Source organism: Neopsephotus bourkii, unplaced genomic scaffold (genome assembly GCF_033783945.1).
Source record: "Neopsephotus bourkii isolate Nb327-2 ecotype Australia unplaced genomic scaffold, CSIRO-AGI_Nbou_v1 NB_234, whole genome shotgun sequence".
Classification (NCBI taxonomy): Eukaryota; Metazoa; Chordata; class Aves; order Psittaciformes; family Psittacidae; genus Neopsephotus; species Neopsephotus bourkii.
The window spans coordinates 15,959,536-15,982,293 of NW_026900744.1; the positions used below are offsets into that span (position 1 = coordinate 15,959,536).

Here is a 22,758-nt window from a genome sequence, read left to right on the forward strand (position 1 = left end):
AAACTCAATTAAAACTCCACCAACACAAACTAAAAATTTGGAATGTCACATGAATTCATCACTATGCTGCTAAATCTTAAACTTCATGGTCAATGATCCAAAATGCGCAATCACTCACATGAAATGGGAGGGCTCTCAACATCGAGGAGTTCCCCTGTGAATGGTGTCCTGACCCAAGGGGAGAGTCCCTGACTGCAGACCTGCTGCTCTGAGGAGGACCAAAACTACATGCCCTCTGGTGCGGCTCCTTTTATACCGTGGTCGAGTCTGAGCTGTGGTTAGACATGGTCATATAGGCCCCTATGGGCTCAGGACCCAACTTCTTCACTCCTACACCCACGGACCACCACCATGTGGGTGGGACAAGAGCTGTGCATGCGGGAAGCTCTATCGGGCTCTTGTCTATGGTGGGAAGCTTTCCTGGGCTTTTGTCAGGGTGGGTATACCTGCCACATATAGGTAAGAGAGACCAAAGCCCTGCAGAACTGGTGAGGCATCATGGGGCTTAAGCAGCCAAGACAGCTCTCAAGATAAAATGCTAGCCTCCTTCTTCCCTGTAAATAAAGACAGAACAAATGGTTGCTGGTGTTTCTTGTTTCCTGTTTGGTACTGCGTGTTGCCAGCTGTGTTCCCAGTGTGGAAGCAGACTTGGGCAATGTTGTCTTAGTTCTGCAAGTCAAAGCCAGACCTGGAGTAGAGTTCCTGGCACAGACTGCTTGGGTGAAGAGGGAGGTGCTGAAGGCAGTGGCTCTGTCTTTTGTCTGGCCAGGCTAGCTCTCAGCAAGACCAGGGCACTTACGGCTTTGGGTGTTTTTCTGAACCCCCTCTGTGATCTCAGGATAGCAGAGAGAGAAGCTGAGCTTTTGCCATTAAATCTTTTGAAGAGGTGACAGCCAAATGAATTTCAACAAAAGAGCTTACAGGCAGGGTGGCATTAGCAATAGTAGGGTGGGCACTAGGCAAGGGAGAGACTGCTTTTAGCACAGGGGTAGATCACTGTGTGGCAAATCACTTTATGTCATCATGGATCACAAAGGGGAAGGCATGCTTAAACAAAGTGGTAACTTTCTATAAAAAAATGACTGGCTTAGCAGATGAGGGAAGATCAGAGCATATTGTCTATGTTGATTTTTCTCAGACTACTGACAAAGACTCCCATAAGATCCTCAGGTGAAGCTCTTGATGTATGGGCTGGCTGAGCAGACAGATAGACTGAAAACTGGCTGAATGGCTGACACAAAGAGCGTGTTGATTAGTGAGGACAAGAAACTAGTGGTGTAGCCAGGAGTCAGTGCACTCACAAGGGACAAGGGCACCCTCTGGGAAAAATGCTCTCCAATGATTGACCCAAATTAAGTTTCACCCTGTAGAGGCCTGCTGCTTTCTCCCTTGCATTACTGCTGGGTATGGAGACACAAAGAGTCGTTTGCACCACCAGGCAGGAGTCTTAAAAGGAAGACCAGCACCTTCATGCCCCATGTTGTGCTGGGGTCTCTTGGAGGGTTTTGGCCCTGAGCTTTGGTGTGTCCAAAATCTGCATTTTCCTTCACGGCTACAGAAGAGAGGCCATCAGGCCTTGGTGGGTCCCTCTTCTCCTGACTGTGCTGCAGTTCTGGAACAGGTATTTTCTGTTGTTCATCTCTGAGGAGGAATAATGAAATGCTCCTCAGATCTGACCACTGCAGGGGATAAAAGCCGAGGCCAGCATCCACAGGGGTCCTTAGTAGGCTGGCTTTCTCCCCTGGCTGCCATCCAGCTACTACATTAGAGATTCACATAGATCTGCAGCCACAGTCACTTCTGCTCCAGAGAGGGAACTCGATGCGCCAAAAGCCTTCCTTTGCAACAGGCATTTCACTACGTCTCTTTCACGACTGACCCAACTTAAACTGCACCCTGTAAAGTCCTGCTGCTTTGTGTCCTGCCCGGTACACATGCTGGCTGAAGTTGCATGGGGAGCTGGAGATAAGGTGCTCCACTTCTTACCATTTCCTTGTGCCTTCTTCAAGTGGTTGTGATACGTGGATAGACTCCACAACTCGTTAAAGTTGTAAAGTAGGTATGCTTTATTCAGCTCTGAGGTGCACGGGGGAACGCTCCTCCAAAGGCATGCGCACCTTTCCTCTGCCGCTCAGCGTGTTTTTATTGCATATCATGATTACATAAACATGAGATTGCTTCAGGCCTAAGACATGTGCAAAACCTATTCCCGTCTAGTATTATTATTAGTTTTCTGGCACTCGTCCCATTGATGTGCTTGTGCAGTGCCTCCTGGTGGTGGTCGTTAGGGGGTCATGAGGATGAAGGCCTGTTGCTCCTCTTCATAGAATCATAGAACGGTTAGGGTTGGAAAGGACCTTAAGATCATCAAGTTCCAACCCCCCTGCCATGGGCAGGGACACCTCGCACTAAACCATGTCACCCAAGGCCTCGTCCAACCTGGCCTTGAACACTGCCAGGGATGGAGCATTCACAACCTCTCTGGGCAACCTATTCCAGTGCCTCACCACCCTAAGAGGAAAGAATTTCTTCCTTATATCCAATCTAAACTTCCCCTGTTTAAGTTTTAACCCGTTAGCCCTTGTCCTGTCACTACAGTCCCTAATGAAGAGTCCCTCCCCAGCATCCCTGTAGGCCCCCTTCAGATACCGGAAGGCTGCTATGAGGTCTCCAGGCAGCCGCCTCTTCTCCAGGCTGAACAGCCCCAACTTTCTAATGTCTTTTAAGTGTACATCACACAAGTTATGAATCTTATCTACTACAATTTTGTCTAGCAGCTGTAACTTCTACAATTCTGCTTTGCAATTCTAGCAACTTTAACTCCTACGATTCTGCTTTGCCAAGCACACTGACTGCTTAAGCAAGCAATGTGATAAATGTTAAGCAAGCACAATGTTAACCCTTTATTCCCAGATACCAGTTCCAGTCAATCACTTTCTGGGACAGGTGGGAGATACGCTGCAGGTACGTGATCATCACTGCATGGGCAATCTTCAGCCAGCAGAGGAACCCGTAGTTTCTCTGGCTTCTCTTTCTCCAGCAGCCTGTCCTCCTGAGAGATGAGGCCGTCTGTCTCCTTCCCTGGAAACAACAGGGCTGGGGCACAAAGAAGCAGGTGAGGCCTGGTGGAGCTAAAAAGTGCCCTGCTGGTCTTGGCTTCCTCTGGAAGAAGTTCAGCCTTGCAGGACTGCCCAGGGTAGTACGTTGAGCTGAGGAAACCTCCATGGGACCTGTGTTCTGCTGGGGTGTCTTGGAGGGTTTTGTCCCTGCGCTTTGGCATGTCCTTTGTGAAGAAGCAAAGGACCTCTCGGGGCCTACTGAAGCTTTCTTGCCCAATATGGATTTTGTTTGTTCATTGCAAGCCTTCCTGGCCAAGGCTGTTGCGTTTTGTTTGCTCCCCACAACCTGTCCCCTTTGATGTGACTGATCTCGACTGCTTACCTGTCCCAGGTGTCTCCTCACATTTCTCCAGAGTACAGTCCCAGCTACAGAGAGCAGCCGCATGGTTATCCAGAGACAAGAAAGCAGCCAGGTCATCTTCCCCTGCTGGCCCAGAGAGTGGGTCTAGCAAGAGTTTTGCTGAGTTTCCCAGGTGTCTCTGCTGCATGGGCATTGTCTGGCTGTCCCCTGGGGAGCGGTGGCTGGGGCCGCCCTGCTGTGTCCTCACGGGGACTTCGTGTACACCTGCCCCTGAATTTTCACCTTAGGCTTACTTTGAAGTGTTCAACGTGGCGTCAAAAGGGTGGGGAGCAGGGGTATGAGAAGTCGTGCTTCGAGGTAGCGTGAACCACAGGGAGCTCCAAACCGGCTGCCACCGGCAGGCACATCGCGGAACTGTCCCTCCCCAGCAGGCGGCGCGGTGCCTGCCCGTGGAGGAGCTGAGGGAGTAGTAAGTGGCGAAGCGAAGTGTCTGTGCGTGGATGAATATACTGCATCTGGAGGTGACATCCTCTAACACCTGCTCTTGTCCTCGTGTGATGTTTCCCGTGGCACTACCTCTGGAGGTCGATTAGTCCGTAACTACTCCTGGAGGGAAACGAGGTAGCCTGGTATGTATAGTTTGCTGCTACCTCACAGGTGCATGGGCTTCTATTTAGAACCTCCAGGGTGGGTGCATCTCTGGGGCATCGATTACCCGGCGGGATAGGGGTAGGCACCGGGGCCCTCAGCACAGTCTGTGCCTCATGACGCCGGCCGCCACGGACACACCGGCTGGCACAGACCCTGCCTACACAGGACCAGCTCTGGGGGAAGTCGCAGCCAGTGGCGGGCTGCGCCAGACCCCACCTTTACGGGGCCGAGGCCGGGACCGCGGCAGCGCTTGCTGCCGCGGGTGGGGACGGAAGGGGCGGGCGCGGGCCGTCGCGCAGCAGCAGCGGTTGGCGGGGCCGTCGCGCGGGGTCGGATCATTTCCTGCCGGTGGGTGCGCTGTGTTCGGCGCGGCTGTTGCGGGACCGTAGTTCGGCGGCGGATCCTGCGCCCAGGGTGAGTGAGCGCCGCTCGTGCCGTCCGGCGGTGTTGGGCTGGGGGCTGCTTCTCGCTGGAGCCCGCGGCTGCTGAGGGCCCCTTTGCCGCCGCGGTGCGGGGCCGGGCGCGCTGCCTTCTGCCGGTGCTGTTGGCGGGGCAAGGCTAGCAGCCGTGCGTGTCGCGCTGTTTCGGCAGGCCGCCGTTGCAGCGCGGCCTGGGCCACTCGCTCCCGGGCCGGTGGGGAAGCGGCGGCCTGGAGGAGCGCGCCTGCCTCGGCTCGGGTCGGCTTCTCCTTCGGGCCCGGGTCCGCGCCCCTGCGCGCCGCTTACTGTCATTTGACGGCTTGCCTTGTCGCCGCGGGCTGTTGACGTGAGGTCTCCGGGGGAAGGGGCAGGATGGAGCCTTGTTCGTGAGGGAGGAGCAGCCGCACGTCCCGGGAAACCTACTTGCGCCTGCGGGTGATTGAAAGCCAGGGCTACGCATTGCTGAGGAGGTTGTCATTTCGTCCGGTTGCTGCTCCGCGGAGAGCACCAAATCGAGAATCCCGAACTAAAATGTGGTTGTTTTTTTGTTTTGGTGGTTGTTCTTTTCCCTCTCATGACTTTTAATGAGTATTTTAAGGGGTTTAAATCTGGTGCAATCAGGCGTCTAAGAATAGCATCGTCTGTACTTCCTAACGTGTGCAGAATGCTCTGAACAGCCTTAGAATGTGTTACAGCACGCGGGCAGTTGTGGAGATGCTACTTTGCAGTGGGGAGCTGGAGTTCCCTGTGGGTGCATGCAGTGAGGCTCGCTTTTCCGGGAAACCCCTCGATGTTGGCGAGAGGAGGGATAGCAGAGTCTGATCGGAGTGAGGTCGAGCAGTCATAGTTTGGATTTAAATGGGTATGCAGTGCCCTAACCATGAGGAATCGGCTGGCTTTGTTTGCAGGAAACGATGAACCTGAGTAATTTGCAACTGTGGAAGACAGCAAGTCTGCGCTTATTCGTCATTAACTGGCAAGCTGCTGTGTTTGTGTTTCTGTGATAATGTACTTACAGAATGCGGCATATAAAATAATGTGCTTTTTCACGTAGCCAAGTATTTATTTTGTAGTTAAATTGTGACAAATTTTTTTTTGTTACTGTTGGATGCAGGACTCCAATGAGTCAATTTCAGTCTTCCAAAAATTATTTTATTCTTCCAGAATTTAAGTTTTTCTATTTGAATTGTTACTTCTGTTTATTATCAGAGTTATTCAGTCTCAATCTGTCATTGCTTTTCCTATAGTTTCACTAGGTTCTGATTTCTCACCTCATTCTTCTCATGAATGTGAAGAAGTCATTATGGAAGCAGAACACCCTTCTGCTTTTTTTTAGTATACGACTTAAGTTAGCCTTATTGCTTTAAATAATGATTGAATTAAATGTGTTCCTAATGGAGTCAAAATTAAAAGAAAATTTAGATGATTGATACGTTTGTAGAAAGGGTTAATCTACATTAGAATTGAAGTTAGTGGTTGAAAGTGGAAGACCTGTGGAGTTTGCAACTGTTATTCCGCTCAGAAAATGGATATTTAGAGTGGATATGTACTGAGCATTAGGCAGCATCATTGGTCTTTGCAGATGTAGTACCATTATTAGCATCCCTTTTACCTCTGGGGAACATAGTTGTCTTCAGTTTCCAGACACAAGTTCTATCTTGCGTCAAATACTGTTTCCTCAGTGTAGCTGTTGAGCAGCACAGTGCTGTTTATTAGGTGCCAGCCTGCCTTAAATCTGGTAAATGTATGAAGGAGAGATACCTCCTGGCTCTGGGGAAGGAGTGAGAGTAAACACCCTGTTACATGAGGTATTTTTTCCTTTGGTAGAACAGTTTAAGGATTCAGGGAGGCAGACAGTTTATTGACTTTATGATGTGTGTGTTCCATTTGCCTAAAGAATCATTATGCAGCTGTGATGAAATTTAATGTTGATGTTATTTTCTCCTGTTTTATTCTCTGCAGTCCAAGATATCGTTAATCTAGGCTGTGAATTATAGCTGGCTGAGAGCTTGAAGGTGTATTAGTCTGTGGATGTGGTCAGTTCTGTTGTCCTAGAGCCAGGATGAAGAGAGGAAAGAAGGTTCTCTTCCTTCAGAATACAACCCTTTTTTGTTCTTTTTTTTTCTTTTGGATCAGGTCTTGAAGAATAGGGTGAAGGTTTCTCTGCACGGTGCATGGACGGAAAGCCAATGCGCAGGTAAGACTATGAAGAACAATTGTCCTTTCTCTTATGCAGATATGAAAAATCACACAAGTTGGTTTCTTATGTGACTAGACAATTTCTATTTTTATTTTTATTTTGTTGTTGTTGTTAAGCCCTGGCTAAGAGAATTATAATATAAAGTGTTCACTCTTAGTCCTTACTTAAATATATTTAGCTTTCTATATTTACAACACCAGAAGTCTCTAAATGAATGTGCTGTTAGAAAGAATACAGCACACAAGTTATCATGATTCTCCATCCCCTGTTTACTATCGTATTTAAAATTCTGTATTTAACTAGTAATTTAAGTGTGTGAAATAATCTGCCTGGGAATAAATTTAAACTTTAAGGGGCATTGTTTTTCCCCTTAACTAAAGAAGTTTAGTTGCTTTGCTGGTGTAAGGTCTTGGATGAAAAGGCGATTTTGTTTTCAAATTATGAATGCCAGCTGCCTCAGTTTGAATGAGTTCAAGATGAAGCTGAAGTTTAATTCAGGGGAGTTTTTGCAGTAATTATGTTAAAAACATATCTGTTATATAGAGAAACAATTACCACGGTAAATCAGCATGATGACAGGTTGGCAAACAGGTTTGTCTGCTAATTCTAATTGTATTTCACTATTCAGTGGCAATCCCATGGAGAAACTTAACAGCAGATATATTTCTGTATTTGTGTGTGATACAAGCTGTATGGAAGCTAAGTTTCCTGAAGTTCTATACCTCTAAATGAAGTAAAGACAATTCACACAAATTGCTCAGTCTGTCAGCACTCTTCAGGATGTTGAAAGCAAGGAAACTTATTAACAATAATTCTGTAAACAGTCATGTAAAAGTAGAAAAGGAATTTTAATCATAGATGAATACGTAGAGTATTTGTATCTACAGCATTTGTGGAAACCATTAGCCCAGGTTCTATGTAAGAAGGCAATAAATTAATAAGTCATTTAAACCCTTAAAGAGTGACACTGTATTGTTTAATTAAATGAACCTGTCAAGCGCAACAAAAAAAGGCTGTGCTGCTGCAGTTAAGCTAATGAGTAAACCTTGGGACATCACTGCTGTGAGGTTGTGTATTATTCAGTATTTTTGCTGAATGTGGTTTAGAAAATGAGCTGTATTGACTTTTACAGTGAGTTCCTTCTTTAAGACAGATTAAGTAGCAGGTGAACTTTCTTCCATCTTAGTCTTCTACAATGTAGATTGTTTAAACATTAACCAGTGTAAAACCACAACTTTTCAGGTTCTTGTGTTGTACTCCATTTATCAAAATCTGTTTGCAAGATTACATAAAATGGGTGACTAGCTTGACTTGTTTTATTGTTTTCTCTCTATTTTTTCACGTTCCTAATGGAAAAATGGGGGTTCTCAATTTATTTATTTATTTTGTATGCTGTTTTCTGCATGTTGCATTGAGGCAGAGAATTGAAGTGCTGAAGTTCATGTCTTTTGTGGCTTTGTGGCCTTGGACTTGATAGCATGGAAGTTGTGTTTGCTACTCAGGCTAGGTAGTTTTAGTGGTGAGCAGCAGCAGCTGGGTGCTAAAGTAGTAGATGTTTTCTATTGTGATGCTGATCCTGGCAAGTCAGGCTTTGGGGGATTTTTTAAATTTTATTTGGATAATGAGCACAGAAAAGACCTTTGAGTGCTTTTTGTTTTCCCTCCCTCTCTGGCAAAACAGGGTAAAGCATAGATAACAAGTTTGACATATTTACATGCTTTTACTTTTGACCTAACTAGCTTATTACTGTGCCTTGACATTGTACTGCTGCAGTCTAGGCTTGTCAAGCAGGGCTCTGTCATAAGCTGTAGACTTCAGTTCTTGAATGTGCTTGCATGTTTTAAGGGCCTCTGTGTTGATTGTTAAAATTTGTTATTCTCCCACGTGTCTTAGCAGAAAATGATAAGATTCCTGATTGAATTTTAAGCTCCCAAATGTTCCTATAAAGTCCAGCTAAGCAAATGGTGGAGCACTTCCTTTTATCGTTTTATTCAGAGCTTTTCAGCCATTTAATATCACATGCAAGAGTCCTGTTAGGTACTGCAAGAAAAGGGAAGTGAGACTTGGTCTGTACTCTATTAGTAAGCATGGTGGCTTGGTATCAAATATGTACAGCATTCAGAGGGTGAGAAGTACAATTTGAACAGAAAAGGAGTTGCAGATACTTCTGTCAAGGGTATAGTGGAGAAAACACATTGATGTTGAAACAGGATTTATCTTGCTGTCTTGGTTTCAGCTGGGACACAGTTAATTTTCTTCCTAATAGCTGGTGCAGTGCAGTGTTTCGGCTTTAGTGTGAGAATAATGCTGATAACACACTGATGTTCTAGCTGTTGCTGAAGTAGTGCTTACCCTGATCAAGGACTTTTCAGTTTCCCTTGCCCTGCCAGTGCGGAGGAGCACAAGAAGGCAGGAGAGAGCAGAGATAGAACACCTGACCCAAACTAGCCAAAGGGGTATTCCATACCACAGCTTATGATGCTCAGTATATAATATGGGGGAGTTGGCTAGAAGGATCTGATTGCTGCTTGAGGATGGGCTGGGTATTGATCAGTGAGTGGTGAGCAATTTTATAGTGAATTGCTTGTGTTTGCTGGTTTGGGGGTAGGGTCCCCCTTTTAGTTTTATAACTCTCTCCTTGTTATTTCCCTTATTATTATGAGATTGTACTTTATTTTATTTATTAAACTGTTCTTATCTTAACCTGCAGGTTTTGCATTCTTTTGATTCTCTTCCCCATCCCGCCTGGGGAGGGAGAAGTGGAGGGTGTGAGCAAGTAATACCTGGTGCTGCGTTTCCAGCTGGTCTGAACAATGACACTTGCATTAAGAATGCAGTGACAGTTGAGGCGGGCTATACTTGCTCACTGTCAGGGAGCTGCAAGAGAACATTGTTCTGCTGAAGGAAAAAGCAAGGCAGAGGGGACCTCTCAGTGAAGGGTGTAGTCCCACAGTACCTGAGTAAGGAGGGCAGGGCAAATCTGATGATCAGGGTCAGTCAGGAGTCTGGTGCTCATCAGGCAAGCCTGCAGTGGTGAAGAAGGGCTTGAGGTCAAGCCAGGAAGCCAACTCAGCAGGTGTCAGTGGAGTACAAGGTCAGGTGCAGATGTGCTCAGGCCAAGCATGAGGGCTTGAGCAGTTCCCAGGCAAAGTGGGGAGGTCCTCCTACCTCTTTCCTCATCCCTGCAGCCTGATTCCAGGTTACAGCAGTGCTGTACTGGAGGGGCCTTGAGCACAGACAGACAGACCATGCTGAGGATGAGTCTTCAGACCCCAGCAGTGCGTTTGGGGCCTCGTGTGCACTTGAAGTTAACTAGTAGCTTGGACATAGCTCTTCCCCAAGATAAAATACAAAAGTCTTAGGAAGGTTTGGAAAGACTCCAGTAATAACTTCATCTTTCAGAGTATAGACATCCTCACTCTTGGTGAAACTTGAGTGTTCTAGGTTTGGTAAGTGGAAATCAAACTAAACAATGGAATAGGGACATATCATAGAAGCATAGAATGGTGTGATTTGGGTTGGAAGGGACCTTAAAGTTCATGTGGTTCCAATCCCCCCTGCCTTGGGCAGGGACACCTTCCAGTAGACCAGGTTTCTCAAAGCCCCATCCAACGTTGCCCTGGACACTTTAGGTATGGGACATCCACAACTTTTCTGGGCAACCTGTTCCAGTGCTTCACCACCCTCATAGTAAATATGCAGCAGATCTTTGCTGCTCTCCTGTTGAGTAATGTAAAATACTGTTGCAGTCAGGTTTATCTGCTTGTTTGCGTGACTCGGTCTCGTTGATAATGTGTATCTAGAACTTGCTGGTTAGGTAAGAAGAGGAATTGGTGGTATTTTTAATGATAATCAGACTTTTAGCTAACTAATTCTTAGAGCGTCGATTGTCACAGTAAAGCACTTCCATTTACCTAGTTCCCAGTGGTGTTGTCACTTTTGTCACCAAAGGTATTGCATTTGGCCAGGCCAAATCAAAGGTCTTTGTTTTGGCAGTTTTGCAACCAGTATAGGAAATACTATATTCTTTGTGTATGTGTTAAATTCAAATCAAAGCATTGATAGAAATTGCTACTGGTTTGGTTTGAATTTTCATTTGCTACTAAAACCTGTTGCTACTGAAATCCAGTAGTGATGTATGATTTTGGATTTCAGTTGATGTTTTCAGCCTGAGACTTGTTCTGTTGCATAGGTCAGCCTATTTTTTTTTTTCTGAAGAGTGTTAAAACTTTCTTATAATCTTATGCTAAACAAAAAACATATGTTAACCTAAACAAAAAAAAAGAACCCCACAACAAACAAACAAAAGGCAGTCCACTGACTTGGCAGTTAAGGAGCTCTAGGGTAGTATTAGAGAGAATTTTTTTTAGATATGTTATTAGATATTTTTCTGAACTTTGGATGGATCTGCTGTAAGCTGCTAGGACAGATGTTTTATAGATGTCTATGTTAGTAAATAAAGTTTTGGCAAGTGGTGTAGGCTAGTAAAATGGAGGCAGAGCAGCGTATTTATCTAGCTCACTTAGTGCTGCAGACTGCCTGTGTTCCCATTTGTACTTTGCAGCACTGCCCTACAAAAACTGATCCTTTGTCAGCCCTTTCTTAATCCCATTGTATTTGCTGATTTCCTGAGCCCTGCATTTTGATGGAAGCTAATCCCAGAATATCTGCATAGCTGGGTGTGAATCTTTTATCCTTGCATACACATTTCCTCTCTGATCCTCAACCCTTCTTAATCACCCTGAGTGTTCAGGAGCAGCTCTTAGCTTTGTGTGTGCGAGACAGCTAGCCTGCCATGTGAGAATCAAGTGTTGCCTTCTGTCTTTCATACTTCTAAGCTACTGACTCATCATTTCATTCTCTATGCATATATATGCATAATGCATGCATAATGCAGTTAAATTATTATACCTGTGGACGTGCTTGCTATCAGTGTCCTTCTAATTTATGTTTCCATGCGTGTGTAAGCAGCAACCCACAGTGCTTAACATCAGGTATCTGGTTTGATCCAGTATGAAAATTCCCAAGCTGTTGCATTACCCAGAGATAAGTTATGGATGAATGTGCTGATTTGTTTGTTAGTCTTATTTTCCATCCTTTCAGTTTTCTTTAGTCATTAACCAGGACTTTCCTGAAGGAAGGAGGCTGGATGCAATGCAGGCACTCGGATGAATGCTGATGGGAACAATGCAGGAACACCTCCAGATCTTACTAACCAGACTCCCTTTCAGTCAGTTTATTTAAAGACTTGCTAAGCAGTCTCATTTGGGCAGAAGAATCCTGTTCTGTCCAGTCTTGGCTAGGAAGGACTACTGCCTAAATCTGGCCAGTCACGTGGCATAAGATGGTTCACCCCATTGCTTTGTGTCAACAAAGAGTTACGCAGTGGGATTGACAAGGTACACTGTATTCCTTGTGGCAGCATAGCCTTAATCTAATCTTTCCGTACTTAGAATCTGTGCTAGTCTAGAAAGTTCTGAGATATACTTTAGGGCTGTTTTTAGTGGGAGTTGTCTTTGAGGAAAGCCTACAGGTGTAGTAGAGGGATTCTGCTTTCTAGAAGCAGGTATTGTCTTGGACATAGGTCATCTCTTGTGGTATGTTAGTTATGTGGAATGTTTTTTTATTTGAAGAACACTTGTTCTGTACTACTGTGATTTGACTGACCAAAAATTATTATAGTAAGTGTGTGTCTTAATAGGGCTCGTATTTTTCTTTTTTTTATCCCAGGGGTTGGTTTGACATAGCTTGAAGGCCCTAATGCACAGTAAAAATCTGTTTGGCTTGCTTGGCAAGAGCTAGATTCTGCAGGTGGATGTTTGTCACTAACTTTGTCTCTTGGTAGAGGGATTAAATTACTTGCCCTCTGGCCTTAGCTCCTGAGGACCATGAAAGTAAGCTAATTAGGTAAATGGATCTTTATTCAAGGTCTTAGGGGTGGAGGGTTACCATTAAACTTATTTTGTCTATGTTGCTGTGAGGAGAGCTTCGCGCATTTTTCATGAGGAAATTGGCAGAGCTTTGAAAATGATTGTCAAACCCTACTACATGAATTTGGGTTGTGAGGGACAAGAGTGGGTGGAGGAGAGTGAGAGGCAGTGTAACAGCAGAAGGCTTTGTTAGAGGTGTCAGAAAAGGAAAATAGTGATGAATATAAAAAAGATGGAATAGGGGTAAAACCCAAGGCATTTAAGGTGCAGAGGCTGAACAAGAACAAGCAACAAAACCGGGAGGGGATATCCAGCTGGTAGTGGTCTGAAACATTTGAATATGATGACAGAGTGTATGAGGGGAATGAGAAAACAGGCTAAGATGCAAGTGAATAATTTGAACTGCTGCAAAGAGACTGGTTTCCCTGTGGTTAGAAAGTGCATTTGACATAATAATGAGAGGAAAAGATGTGAGTTACTTATTTTTAATTCTATCCTTCAAGCATGCTGTAAAATACATTGAGCAATTGCAATGCAAAGTTAGATTTCTTTTTAACTCTTAATATGAACCGAGTGAGGTAGTGACAGCTCACAGAGGAGGTGGTAATGGATAGCATTTATTGGGTCTTTCAGTATATCTTCAAAGCTAGTGTACTAACTGTATAATTCATAACTATCAGTATTCTGAGATTTTATGGAGTATGCTTTAATTGATCTAATTGGTGGTTTTCCTTTAAAGTGGGAAGAGGAAATAGTTTCCTTTATTTTCCTTATTTTCATAGTAATTGATATGTTACTGGTGCTGATGCATCTTTTTTAATAATTGTGCATATGATATGTGGCAGAAATTCACATATGGTATGCTTGGAACATGCAGAATGCCACCTCAGTTTTGTGTGTACTGATCTGCTTATTTAGTCTGATTGCTGAAAATAAGAGTTGGGTTTAATTCTTATTTAGCTCTGATTTCAGTCATAATGTGTTGTGAAGCCTGGGGTGTAGGCAGATGTCTCTGCAAAGTGAGGTTTGAGGTGTGTCATCTTGGTTCATCCCTGCAGAACCGCAGATGGGTTTGGGACAATACTGCATTCCCATTCGCTTGGATTAGTAGTGTATGTGGTGTGAAGTGTGATCTGTTGGTGCAGAGGCTGAACAGCATTGTCATGCTGCTGTGCAGAGGGGTACTGCACCTGGGCTGTGGCAGAGCTGACGTCTGCTCAGGGATGTGAGCAATAAAGGAAAGGTACTTGAACTTTCATAATGAAGAACATCAACTAGTTAACACATTGCATGTGGAACCTGTAAGATAGTATGTTGTTCCTACTCTTTGCCAGAAACTTGGTTTATCTATTCTCAGGTCATTCCTCATTTCTAAAGTTATCATCTTGACTTTATTTTCTTCCTTTTTCACTAGGTCGATAGTTGTAGATACTTTGATTGTTTTGACTTTCCTATCAGTCTGATAATCCCGATTGCTTTCTGCAGTTCTTAGTATACCATTCTTGGAAAGATTAACCTTCTTTTGAAATGTGTCAGGGAAGGTGGGTTGAGTCAGAAGCCTCCATAATTAAAAAATAACTGAAGAGGTGATGATTAAATTTGTATTCTGTGAACCCAAAACACTCCTTGTAGGCTGCAGGGTATGTAAGTTGCTGAAGTTTGTGTGACAGTTTAATATGTTAGATATCATTGACGAGTGAGCCTCTAAAAAACTGTAGGTAGAAGAACAGAAAAGTTTGGTTAAATCATGCAGCTGGAATTCTTCACACTGGAAATCCATCTCCAACTCTGTTAGAGAAAATTCAAGTGACAATGGGCAAGTGGGCTAATCTTTTCTGCTTTGAGTCACTCTCTGTGAAATGGGGATATTGCTTCTCTACCACACAAGGCTATTATGAGGTTCAGTTAATGAATATGTATGTGTAGTTGGGTATTACAGCCATGTGTCATAGAAAGCATATAAAAATAGGTATATAAGCCTGTTGCAAGTTGGCATTTGTTTACTTCTAGGTATGCTTTGGTTAGAGACAGATTCCTCTTTCACGTGATCATGTGCTTGTTTCCGTGTTATGACATGGAGCTACAGGCACTGCTGGTTTTGTGCTTGTAATCAGTGCGAGCTGTAGAGCTTTGGCTTACAGTTGGTGGTGGATTAGTTGATGATGGTCCTGTCTTATGACTTCCTCTGCTGCAGGTGTAGCAGTACTCGACCAGGAGAGACCGGAATGGATGTGACTAGCCGTTGCACACTTGGAGATCCTAACAAACTGCCAGAAGGGGTGCCGCAGCCCGCTCGTATGCCCTACATCTCTGACAAGCACCCTCGACAAACCTTGGAAGTCATCAATCTTCTGAGGAAGCACCGGGAGTTGTGTGATGTGGTGCTAGTAGTTGGTGCAAAGAAGATCTACGCCCACAGGGTGATTTTATCAGCCTGCAGCCCTTACTTCCGAGCCATGTTCACTGGGGAGCTGGCAGAGTCTCGGCAGACAGAGGTAGTAATTAGAGACATCGACGAAAGGGCCATGGAACTGCTGATTGACTTTGCATACACCTCTCAGATCACTGTAGAAGAGGGAAATGTCCAGACCTTGTTGCCAGCTGCTTGCCTTCTCCAGTTGGCTGAGATCCAGGAGGCCTGCTGTGAATTCCTTAAGAGACAGTTGGACCCTTCCAATTGCCTGGGCATCCGAGCTTTTGCTGACACCCACTCGTGCCGTGAACTATTGAGGATTGCTGACAAGTTCACACAGCATAACTTCCAGGAGGTAAGAATCTAGTGTGTTGGAGTTAAGGTGTAAAATGTGTGAATGTGTCCTGTGACAGCTTTGAGCATCTCCCATTTTGTGCTTCTTTCTAAATTCTGCCTTTACATTTGCTGTGTGCCCTAATAGTGGTGAGTACCAGTCATTAGGTAGGGAAGAAAGAGGAAAGAAGTACTTGTAGGACTGTGTTGTACTGATGGTTTGTATAAGATCCATAGCATTTCTTAAAGTTGGGTGGCAAGTGCTATGCGGAAGGCAAGGCTGGAGTTTGGCAGTGAATCTGGCAGGACTGAATAATGGTATGACATTTCATTCAGCTTTCAGGAATGGTCTGGATTCTACGTGATTGGAGGGGAACCAGGAATTAAAAGAATACATCAATAGAACCAAAAAAGTTTGATGTTGAGTTTAGGGATTGGAAAGGTGGGTGTATGGGAGAGCATACACCTGCTTCAGTGGAGTCTTCAACTCCCTTGCTGTACCAGAACTGGGGATTTGCATTTATTATTCAGCAGAAACTGTTTAATTTTTAGCTTGCCTTTCTAAGTCTGTCTTCCTATGTTAATTCTGCCTAGATTTTTTTTCTTTTTTTTTTTTTTTTTTCTTTTGGGCTGGGGAATTGCCAGCAACCGGTTCAGGGAATGATCAGCATAGTAATTAAGAATTTTGTGAGCAGTAGTCTGAAAGAGTGGGTCTTTACCTTACTATTACACCCAGATGCAGAAAGGAGCCTAGTGCTTTTAAGCCGGTGTCTTTCCTGACCCCTGATTGGGAAGGGTAAAAATTTGTGTGTGTTTGGGAATGAGCTGCTCGCTAGGAGTGCACTTAGCATGGATGTCTGTTCCTCTGCTAAAAGAGATTAGCCTCTTGCCTCTTCTAGAAACTGCACTCTTCCACCCCTTGTAATGTGTAGCCTGCTGTGAAGAAATCTCTTTCTGCCTTCTTCACAGGTAGATCTTTTCTGAAGGGGCTAACTCCGGTATCAACTCCTGATGCTCATTTAGTGTCCCCAAAGAAGCTGCAGTATGTAAATGCTGTAATTGATTGCAGCTTGCTGACTTTTCTTCCCCTGCAGGAAACAGATTGGAATTGTATTAATTTCAGTCAGTACTTACGAAAAATATGAGCAGAAGCAAACACAATTGAACTTGACTGACACATTGAAGAAAATACTTGGTATCTAACTGTAGACACATGGCATCAGTTTACTCTGAAAGTTGCAGTTAAATACATCTTTTCTGTCTGTCAAGACTAGAAAATAGAATTTGCTGTTTAAGATGAGAGCTTGTGTTTTGCAGAACTTGGTGATTTCCCAAAAGCCCTACATGTTAGCTCCATTTCATGTGCTCAGTGCTAACTCTGCATTTCATTTCTTACACATTTTTTCGGGGGGAGGAACAGGATGGTATAGCTATTTTTTTTCAGTGCTTGGTTGTTTTAGTGGTTAGATCTGTGCTGCTTTTGTTATTACATGAGTAGGGCATGCGTACAAGTCTCTAAATAACTTTATAACGGCATAACAATTTTTGTTTAAAATGTTTTAGCATTAATACATGTAGCTGGCTATTAAGGGCTGCTTGCTATGGGGTTCTTTTCTTTTGCATTTCCTCAGAAACAGCTTTCTGTCTTTCTTATCCCTGTTAAAACACACAAAGCAAAAGTTCTGGACTCAAAACACTCCTCCTCAAAGATGATTCAAATTAAAATTGGCATAACTGAATCACAGCCTCTGGAAAATAATTGCTTAGATTAGAGCACTGTTTTTTTCTTTTTGGCCTGGACAGGTTTTGATGCCCCTTTCAGTGCCCTGGGGATTTTGCAGCTCTTCATCCTTAATGATCATTTCTTTGCTCCCACTGTTTCTCTTCAGACAATCTTAGTGATGCTGCTTGTTGGGATTGTGTTATATTCTGCCATTATTTTCCTTCTGAGGAGTGGATTGGTAATCTCTGATGGAAGCCAGTGGTCTAGCTACTTAATCTCCTCTACTGTGGAGGCTGAGAACTGATAAAAATGTGCCTTCCTCCACAGAGGCTGTACGCTCATCATTCCTCTGAGCTGGGCAGAAATGCAAGATGGGAATTTCCTGAATGACAATGTAAAATATTAAGCACTAGGCATCAGGCCAATCCATGCAGTTACCTTGAATGCAGTTTGTGTTGCTTAGTGTCCTCTGCTGCACTGACCTCTAGTTCTGTTAATTTTTATGTGTATGTATCTGCATTACATCATTAACTTCTTGGTAAAATATTTTTCCAAGTTTTCCATTCCCCTTAATTTAATTTGTTGCCTAAACCCCCTAGTTAATCTTGTAGACATAATGTGAAATGGTTCTGTTAACAACTCTGCTGTGTATGAACAACTTTTGTATTTTTTTGTTTGGTCTCTGACACCTTTGTGAAGGGAAAAATACACTTGGGAATGAACAATGTGCACTTTGTATCAACAAACAAAAAATGCACTCTATATTGTATACTTTGACATTTGTTCTGTTTGTAAAAGCAGCAGTGCACATGAATACTGTAGAGGAAATGAAGCCCATCCTATTCTTGTTTCATAAGAAGTCAGTCTAGTAGGCCACTAGTATTAATCAGCTGATTATTAGTGGCCTGATAATTAAGCCAAAATAAGCCAAAACATTTAAAGTAATTTACTGTATAAACTAGCAAGTTGCATAGTAGTAATGATTTGGTTTGCAGAAGTGCTTCCAGTACTTTGAGTTTTGTGAGGTTATCAATGGAACTGAGTTTTCTGAGGGTGGATGGGAGAGTCTGAATGACCATCCTTAACTCATAAATTTCCAGAGCCTGTTTTCAGACTCCGAGGCTGCATTTTCAAACTGTCAGAGTAAAGTTTAGACATAAGCTAGTCAATGTAGAAAGGAGGGAGACTATGGAAAAATGCTGATAAAGAATCTTTAATGACCAACCCAGTTCTTACTCTAAGGTTGAAAAAGTCTGGGTTAACCTGTCCCTGAAAGCCCATGGAATCCAAGAACAGTCTGGTAACTGATCTCATTGTTGTGGTCTTTTTTAACTGTATTTTCTGTTGTCAGTAACTTGCCAATTTTTATGTATCTGTTGAGTGCTTTTAAGTAATTTCTTTAGGTAGTTAGAAGGATTGCACAGCTGACTCCTGTTGAGATGGTTGTGTCAAGATATTTTTCTTTAATTTGTGCTTCAAATAATAAAATAAGTCATGGAATTCTAATGTGCTCACAAATGATAAGAACAAGCCAGTATTAGTTACTTTTTGTCACTAAGCCTCTTTACAGACTGGGAATGCTTGTAGGGAAGCCAGGCTGGCAATTGTCGATCAAACTATTTCTGCAGTTCTCTTGCATCTTTCCCGTGCTACCTGTGTGGAAGACATGGCTGTGCATAAGCTCTGTAACTTCTCAAGGCAGTCACAGACTGACTCACATGTGCTCTGCAGTGTGTTGTGTGAACAGTCCTCAGTGACAGATAAAGCATCCTGAGAAACTTGGTTGCTATTTTGAGTGCTGAAGGAATTATGTGTTTGGAGATTGTCAGTGGCTTGACTTTCAAAAGAGATCAGTCTTTAGAGCCTTAGGAGGCTCAGATTCCCTCTTTAGTGCATCTGGACTTATGCATATTTATATATTAAGAACGAATGAAAGAGGGAGGATCAAATGAGTTCATCTCCTTTTCCTGAAATACTCTTGTTCTGCCACAAATCGGCATTCAGGAAGACTTTCCATGTTCTCTACAATGCCTCTGGTAACTTTTTTCTGAGACTTTTATTTTGTTCTCTGATTTGAATTTCTTGTGAATAGAGCCTCCCTATTCTGATAGTGCTTTTCAGTCACATATTTACCACCTATGCAACACTTTTATTTCTGCTTTGTGTTAGACATGCCAAACAAGGAGACTGATTTTAAAGAAGGGGTTTGTTTTTTTTCCTATATTTTGAAATCCAATCAGTGCGTTCTGAGGTTTAAAACTGTCCTACAAAAAAAAAAATAAAAATTGTGTTAGGTCCCTTTCACTTGCATTCTCATCTAAAAGTGTCTTTGTTGTGTTGCAAGGGGCTGCATTCTGCTCTGTGTAGGAAACCTGTCATGTGTTGATGTCAGAACTGATGGGTATTTGGCACTTTACTGGATCTGTCCATTAGACTGTAATTCAGGTGGACTGTGTCCTCTTTAGAGTTGCACTGAAGTGCTGGTGTGGTGACTGCTCTGGTGCTTTGGCCGTTGTCCTTACTTTTTTTTTCCCCCTCCCCTTCCTTTTCTGTTTAACCAGGTAATGGAAAGTGAGGAGTTCATGCTACTTCCTGCCAATCAGCTCATAGACATTATATCCAGTGATGAGTTAAATGTTCGCAGTGAAGAGCAGGTGTTCAATGCAGTGATGGCCTGGGTGAAATACAGCATTCAAGAAAGAAGACCCCAGCTGCCACAGGTAATCTTGAGCACGGTAGCATTCGAGGCTGGTTTACCCAGAAGAGTAATGAGGGCTGAAATGGTGGTGCCACAGCAGTGTCAGTTCTGAATGTACGCAAAGCTCTAGTAAATCTTTCTGACTTCCACCTACGTTAGGTGTCTTGCACTCTCTGTTCATCTAGGTTGGAAGGTGTATTGTCTGGAGCCATCAACAGGGGCTTTGTTGAATGGTTTCCCAGTAGGACTTGCTAAACTAGATCACTCCAGTGGTCTCTCTAGACAAACCTGTCTGCATTGCTTTGAGTGTTGTATAAAAAACATAGTGGATAAAAGAAAAAAGCGCTTGTCTTCATTTATGATGTATCTTTAAGCTCTGCTGCTTGATGCCTTGGCCCTCATGATCCTATACTGGAGCTTGTCAGAATGGTTTTGTTGAAATATGATGCTTCATCTAAACCAAGCCATTTCACAAAGAATTAGCCATTCTGACAAAGCTTGTCAGCCAGAAAGCCTCTGAAGTCTCAGGCTTTCTGATCAAAAGAAGTGAGAGTCTGCCTGCCTCGGTGTTTCTGCTTTGAAGATAGATATTAAGTGCAACTTTATTTAGTTGAAAGCTTTGGAAAACAATTTTCAAGTATAAAATATTAACTAAACCAAGCCAGAAAAACCTGCTGTTTTCTTGGTATCTCTTAATACTCATATAAATGTTTGCCTTTTTAGGCCTCTCTGTCTATACCTGCTTTCACTTCTAAATTCTAAATGAATGTGAAAGGCATGTTGCTTGTTATTGTTCCTTTACTACACAATACCACTCACATTTAAGAGAGCTAAATGGTTGATAAAACTTCTAAGTTGTCCTGGGTTCAGCAGTAGCAGTCTATTCTTAGTAGCTGGTGTTTTTGACTTTCAGCCTGGGAACAGCACTGATAACACCGATGTTTTTAGTTACGGCTCAAATGTTTAGTCTGACCTAGGACTTCGAGTCTCATGGTCTGCCAGGGTGGAGGGGAAGCCGGGAGGAAGCAGAGACAGGACACTTGACCCAAACTAGCCAAAGAGGTATTCCATACCACAGCACGTCATGCCAAGAATGTAAACTGGGAGTTACACAGAAGGGCTAGTTCACTGCTCGACCAGGCTGGGTATGGGTCGGTGGGTGGTATTGTATTCTCTTCCCTTGTTATTTCCCTTATCATTATTATTATTGGTGGTAACAGTAGTGGTTTGTGTTATACCTTAGTTACTAAATTGTTCCTATCTCAACCCATGGAAGTTACATTCTTTCAATTCTCCTCCCCATCCTTTGGGAGTGGGGGGAGGGAAGAAGTGGAGGGGGAGTGAGAGAGAGACTGCGTGGCTGATTTATGGCTGAGCTGAAACCACTACAGTTCTTTTTGGCGCCCAATGTGGGGCACAAATAGTTAAGATAACAACAGATCTGACCAGAGTGTGTCAAATCGTATTTGTGATAAGCGTTCATTGTGTCAGATTAATAGTCACTCCACACAATGCTGATTTATTGGCTCTCAAAGTTATTGCTCTTGATCTCACAGTTTCAGCATGTTGTACTTTACTAACAGCTGGTATTTGCCTTGTTAGTGTTTATCAGATGGGGGGGGCTTGGGCTAAGGTCCTTGTTTCACTGTTCTTTATGGTAATGGGGGATCATCAGCAGCAGGGCAGGATGGACGTGGCTGTGGTCTTGTACCTGGCCATCCCGCTGCTCTTCACCATCCTGGCCCTTGTCATAGCCTCCGTCTTCGTGAAGCTGTGGAGAGCCAAGGGGAAAAGGCCTCGGGAGCTGCTGTGGCTGAACTGGCCTGGAAGAGTGGTCCCGGGGACCAGGAGGCTGGGAGGGGGTGGCTGCTGGTGCAGGAGGTCTGGGCAGTTGAGGAGGGGAAGGAGGCGGCTGCCGAGCAGCGGGAGGAGGTGGTGGAGGAGCCAAACCCAACCCTGTAACAGCCGAAAGCATCCCCTGGCAGCCACCTGCTGAGCCTCACGAGCCTGAGCCCCAGGAGGATGTGGAGAGCAAGATACCACCTTTGGGAGCCTTAGCTGGGTCCAGCCTCAGGCACCTGAGACAAGTGGAGGATGCAGAAGACCATGCAGCACTTTCCAGCAAGGCAGAGGAGGAAGATTTCAACTTAGAAAAAGAGAAGCTGGTGGTGAGACACCCGGTGAGCACAGCAGCTACACCAGCCCCACTGACAAGTACAGCAGCATTGCTTGAGAGTTCGGAAGGTTTTGAATGGCCTTTGGGTACCCTTGGGACCTGCCTGCTGATTGTGATGGGGATCAGCATGTTGGTACACATACAGAGTGTGTTTTACCCACGACCATTTTGCCTGATATCAAAAGTTAAGCAGTCGGGTTTGGGTCTTGTCTAGGGTTAGATGACAATGTAGGAGGACCAAGAGGTTTCCCCAAGGCTGGACAGTCATGAGTGGCAGGGTGTGTGGGACAGTATGGGCGAGTATCTAGTGCACTGGGCCCGTCCAGTACATTGGAAGTGTTGGAGATGGAAGGCAGCAGTATGGAGTCCCCAGCGACAAGTTGCAAGGGGAGGGTGAATTATTTTGAGCCTGGTGGGCCCAAGACACTTCAGGCCATCAGGGCAGAGATGCAACATGCAGATGGACTCATGATCGAAGGGTGGACTTAACAATGGACACTATTGCCCAGGTTATTTGCAAGTGTGAACACTGCACACAGCCCCTCCTGCTTTGAAAGACTGTTACAAGAAACGGAGGCTGACATCATGGACCGGATGGACTCAGCAGCTTTATAGGGATTGATCCATGTACTAAGGAATAATCTCTCTCTCTCTCTCTGTGGATGTATATATAAGAGTGATGGTATATTGAAAATGTGGAATCTGAGCATGATGTGAATGGTATGGAATAAGGGGTGGATACTGTCCTGCATTCAGCAGTAGCAGTCATTTTTTCCCATCATTATTAGCTGGTTC

At 44.1% G+C, this 22,758-nt stretch overlaps 1 protein-coding gene across 5 annotated transcripts in view; it reads left to right on the forward strand.

The window, feature by feature from the left end:
• Window positions 1–4,416: 4,416 nt before the first annotated feature.
• The window catches only part of KLHL20 (kelch like family member 20), a 30,181-nt gene continuing 11,839 nt past the window's right edge, over window positions 4,417–22,758 (forward strand). For 3 of the 5 annotated variants that reach the window (XM_061345532.1, XM_061345533.1, XM_061345531.1), the window contains exons 1-4: window positions 4,417–4,485; window positions 6,627–6,687; window positions 14,815–15,388; window positions 19,651–19,809. In XM_061345532.1, the coding sequence (XP_061201516.1) occupies window positions 6,665–6,687; window positions 14,815–15,388; window positions 19,651–19,809 (756 nt within the window). In that variant the 5' untranslated portion in view covers window positions 4,417–4,485; window positions 6,627–6,664. Of the gene's footprint in view, window positions 4,486–6,626; window positions 6,688–12,414; window positions 12,598–14,764; window positions 15,389–19,650; window positions 19,810–22,758 lie in introns of those variants that run through there. The other 2 variants (XM_061345534.1, XM_061345530.1) reach the window with 2 other exon arrangements.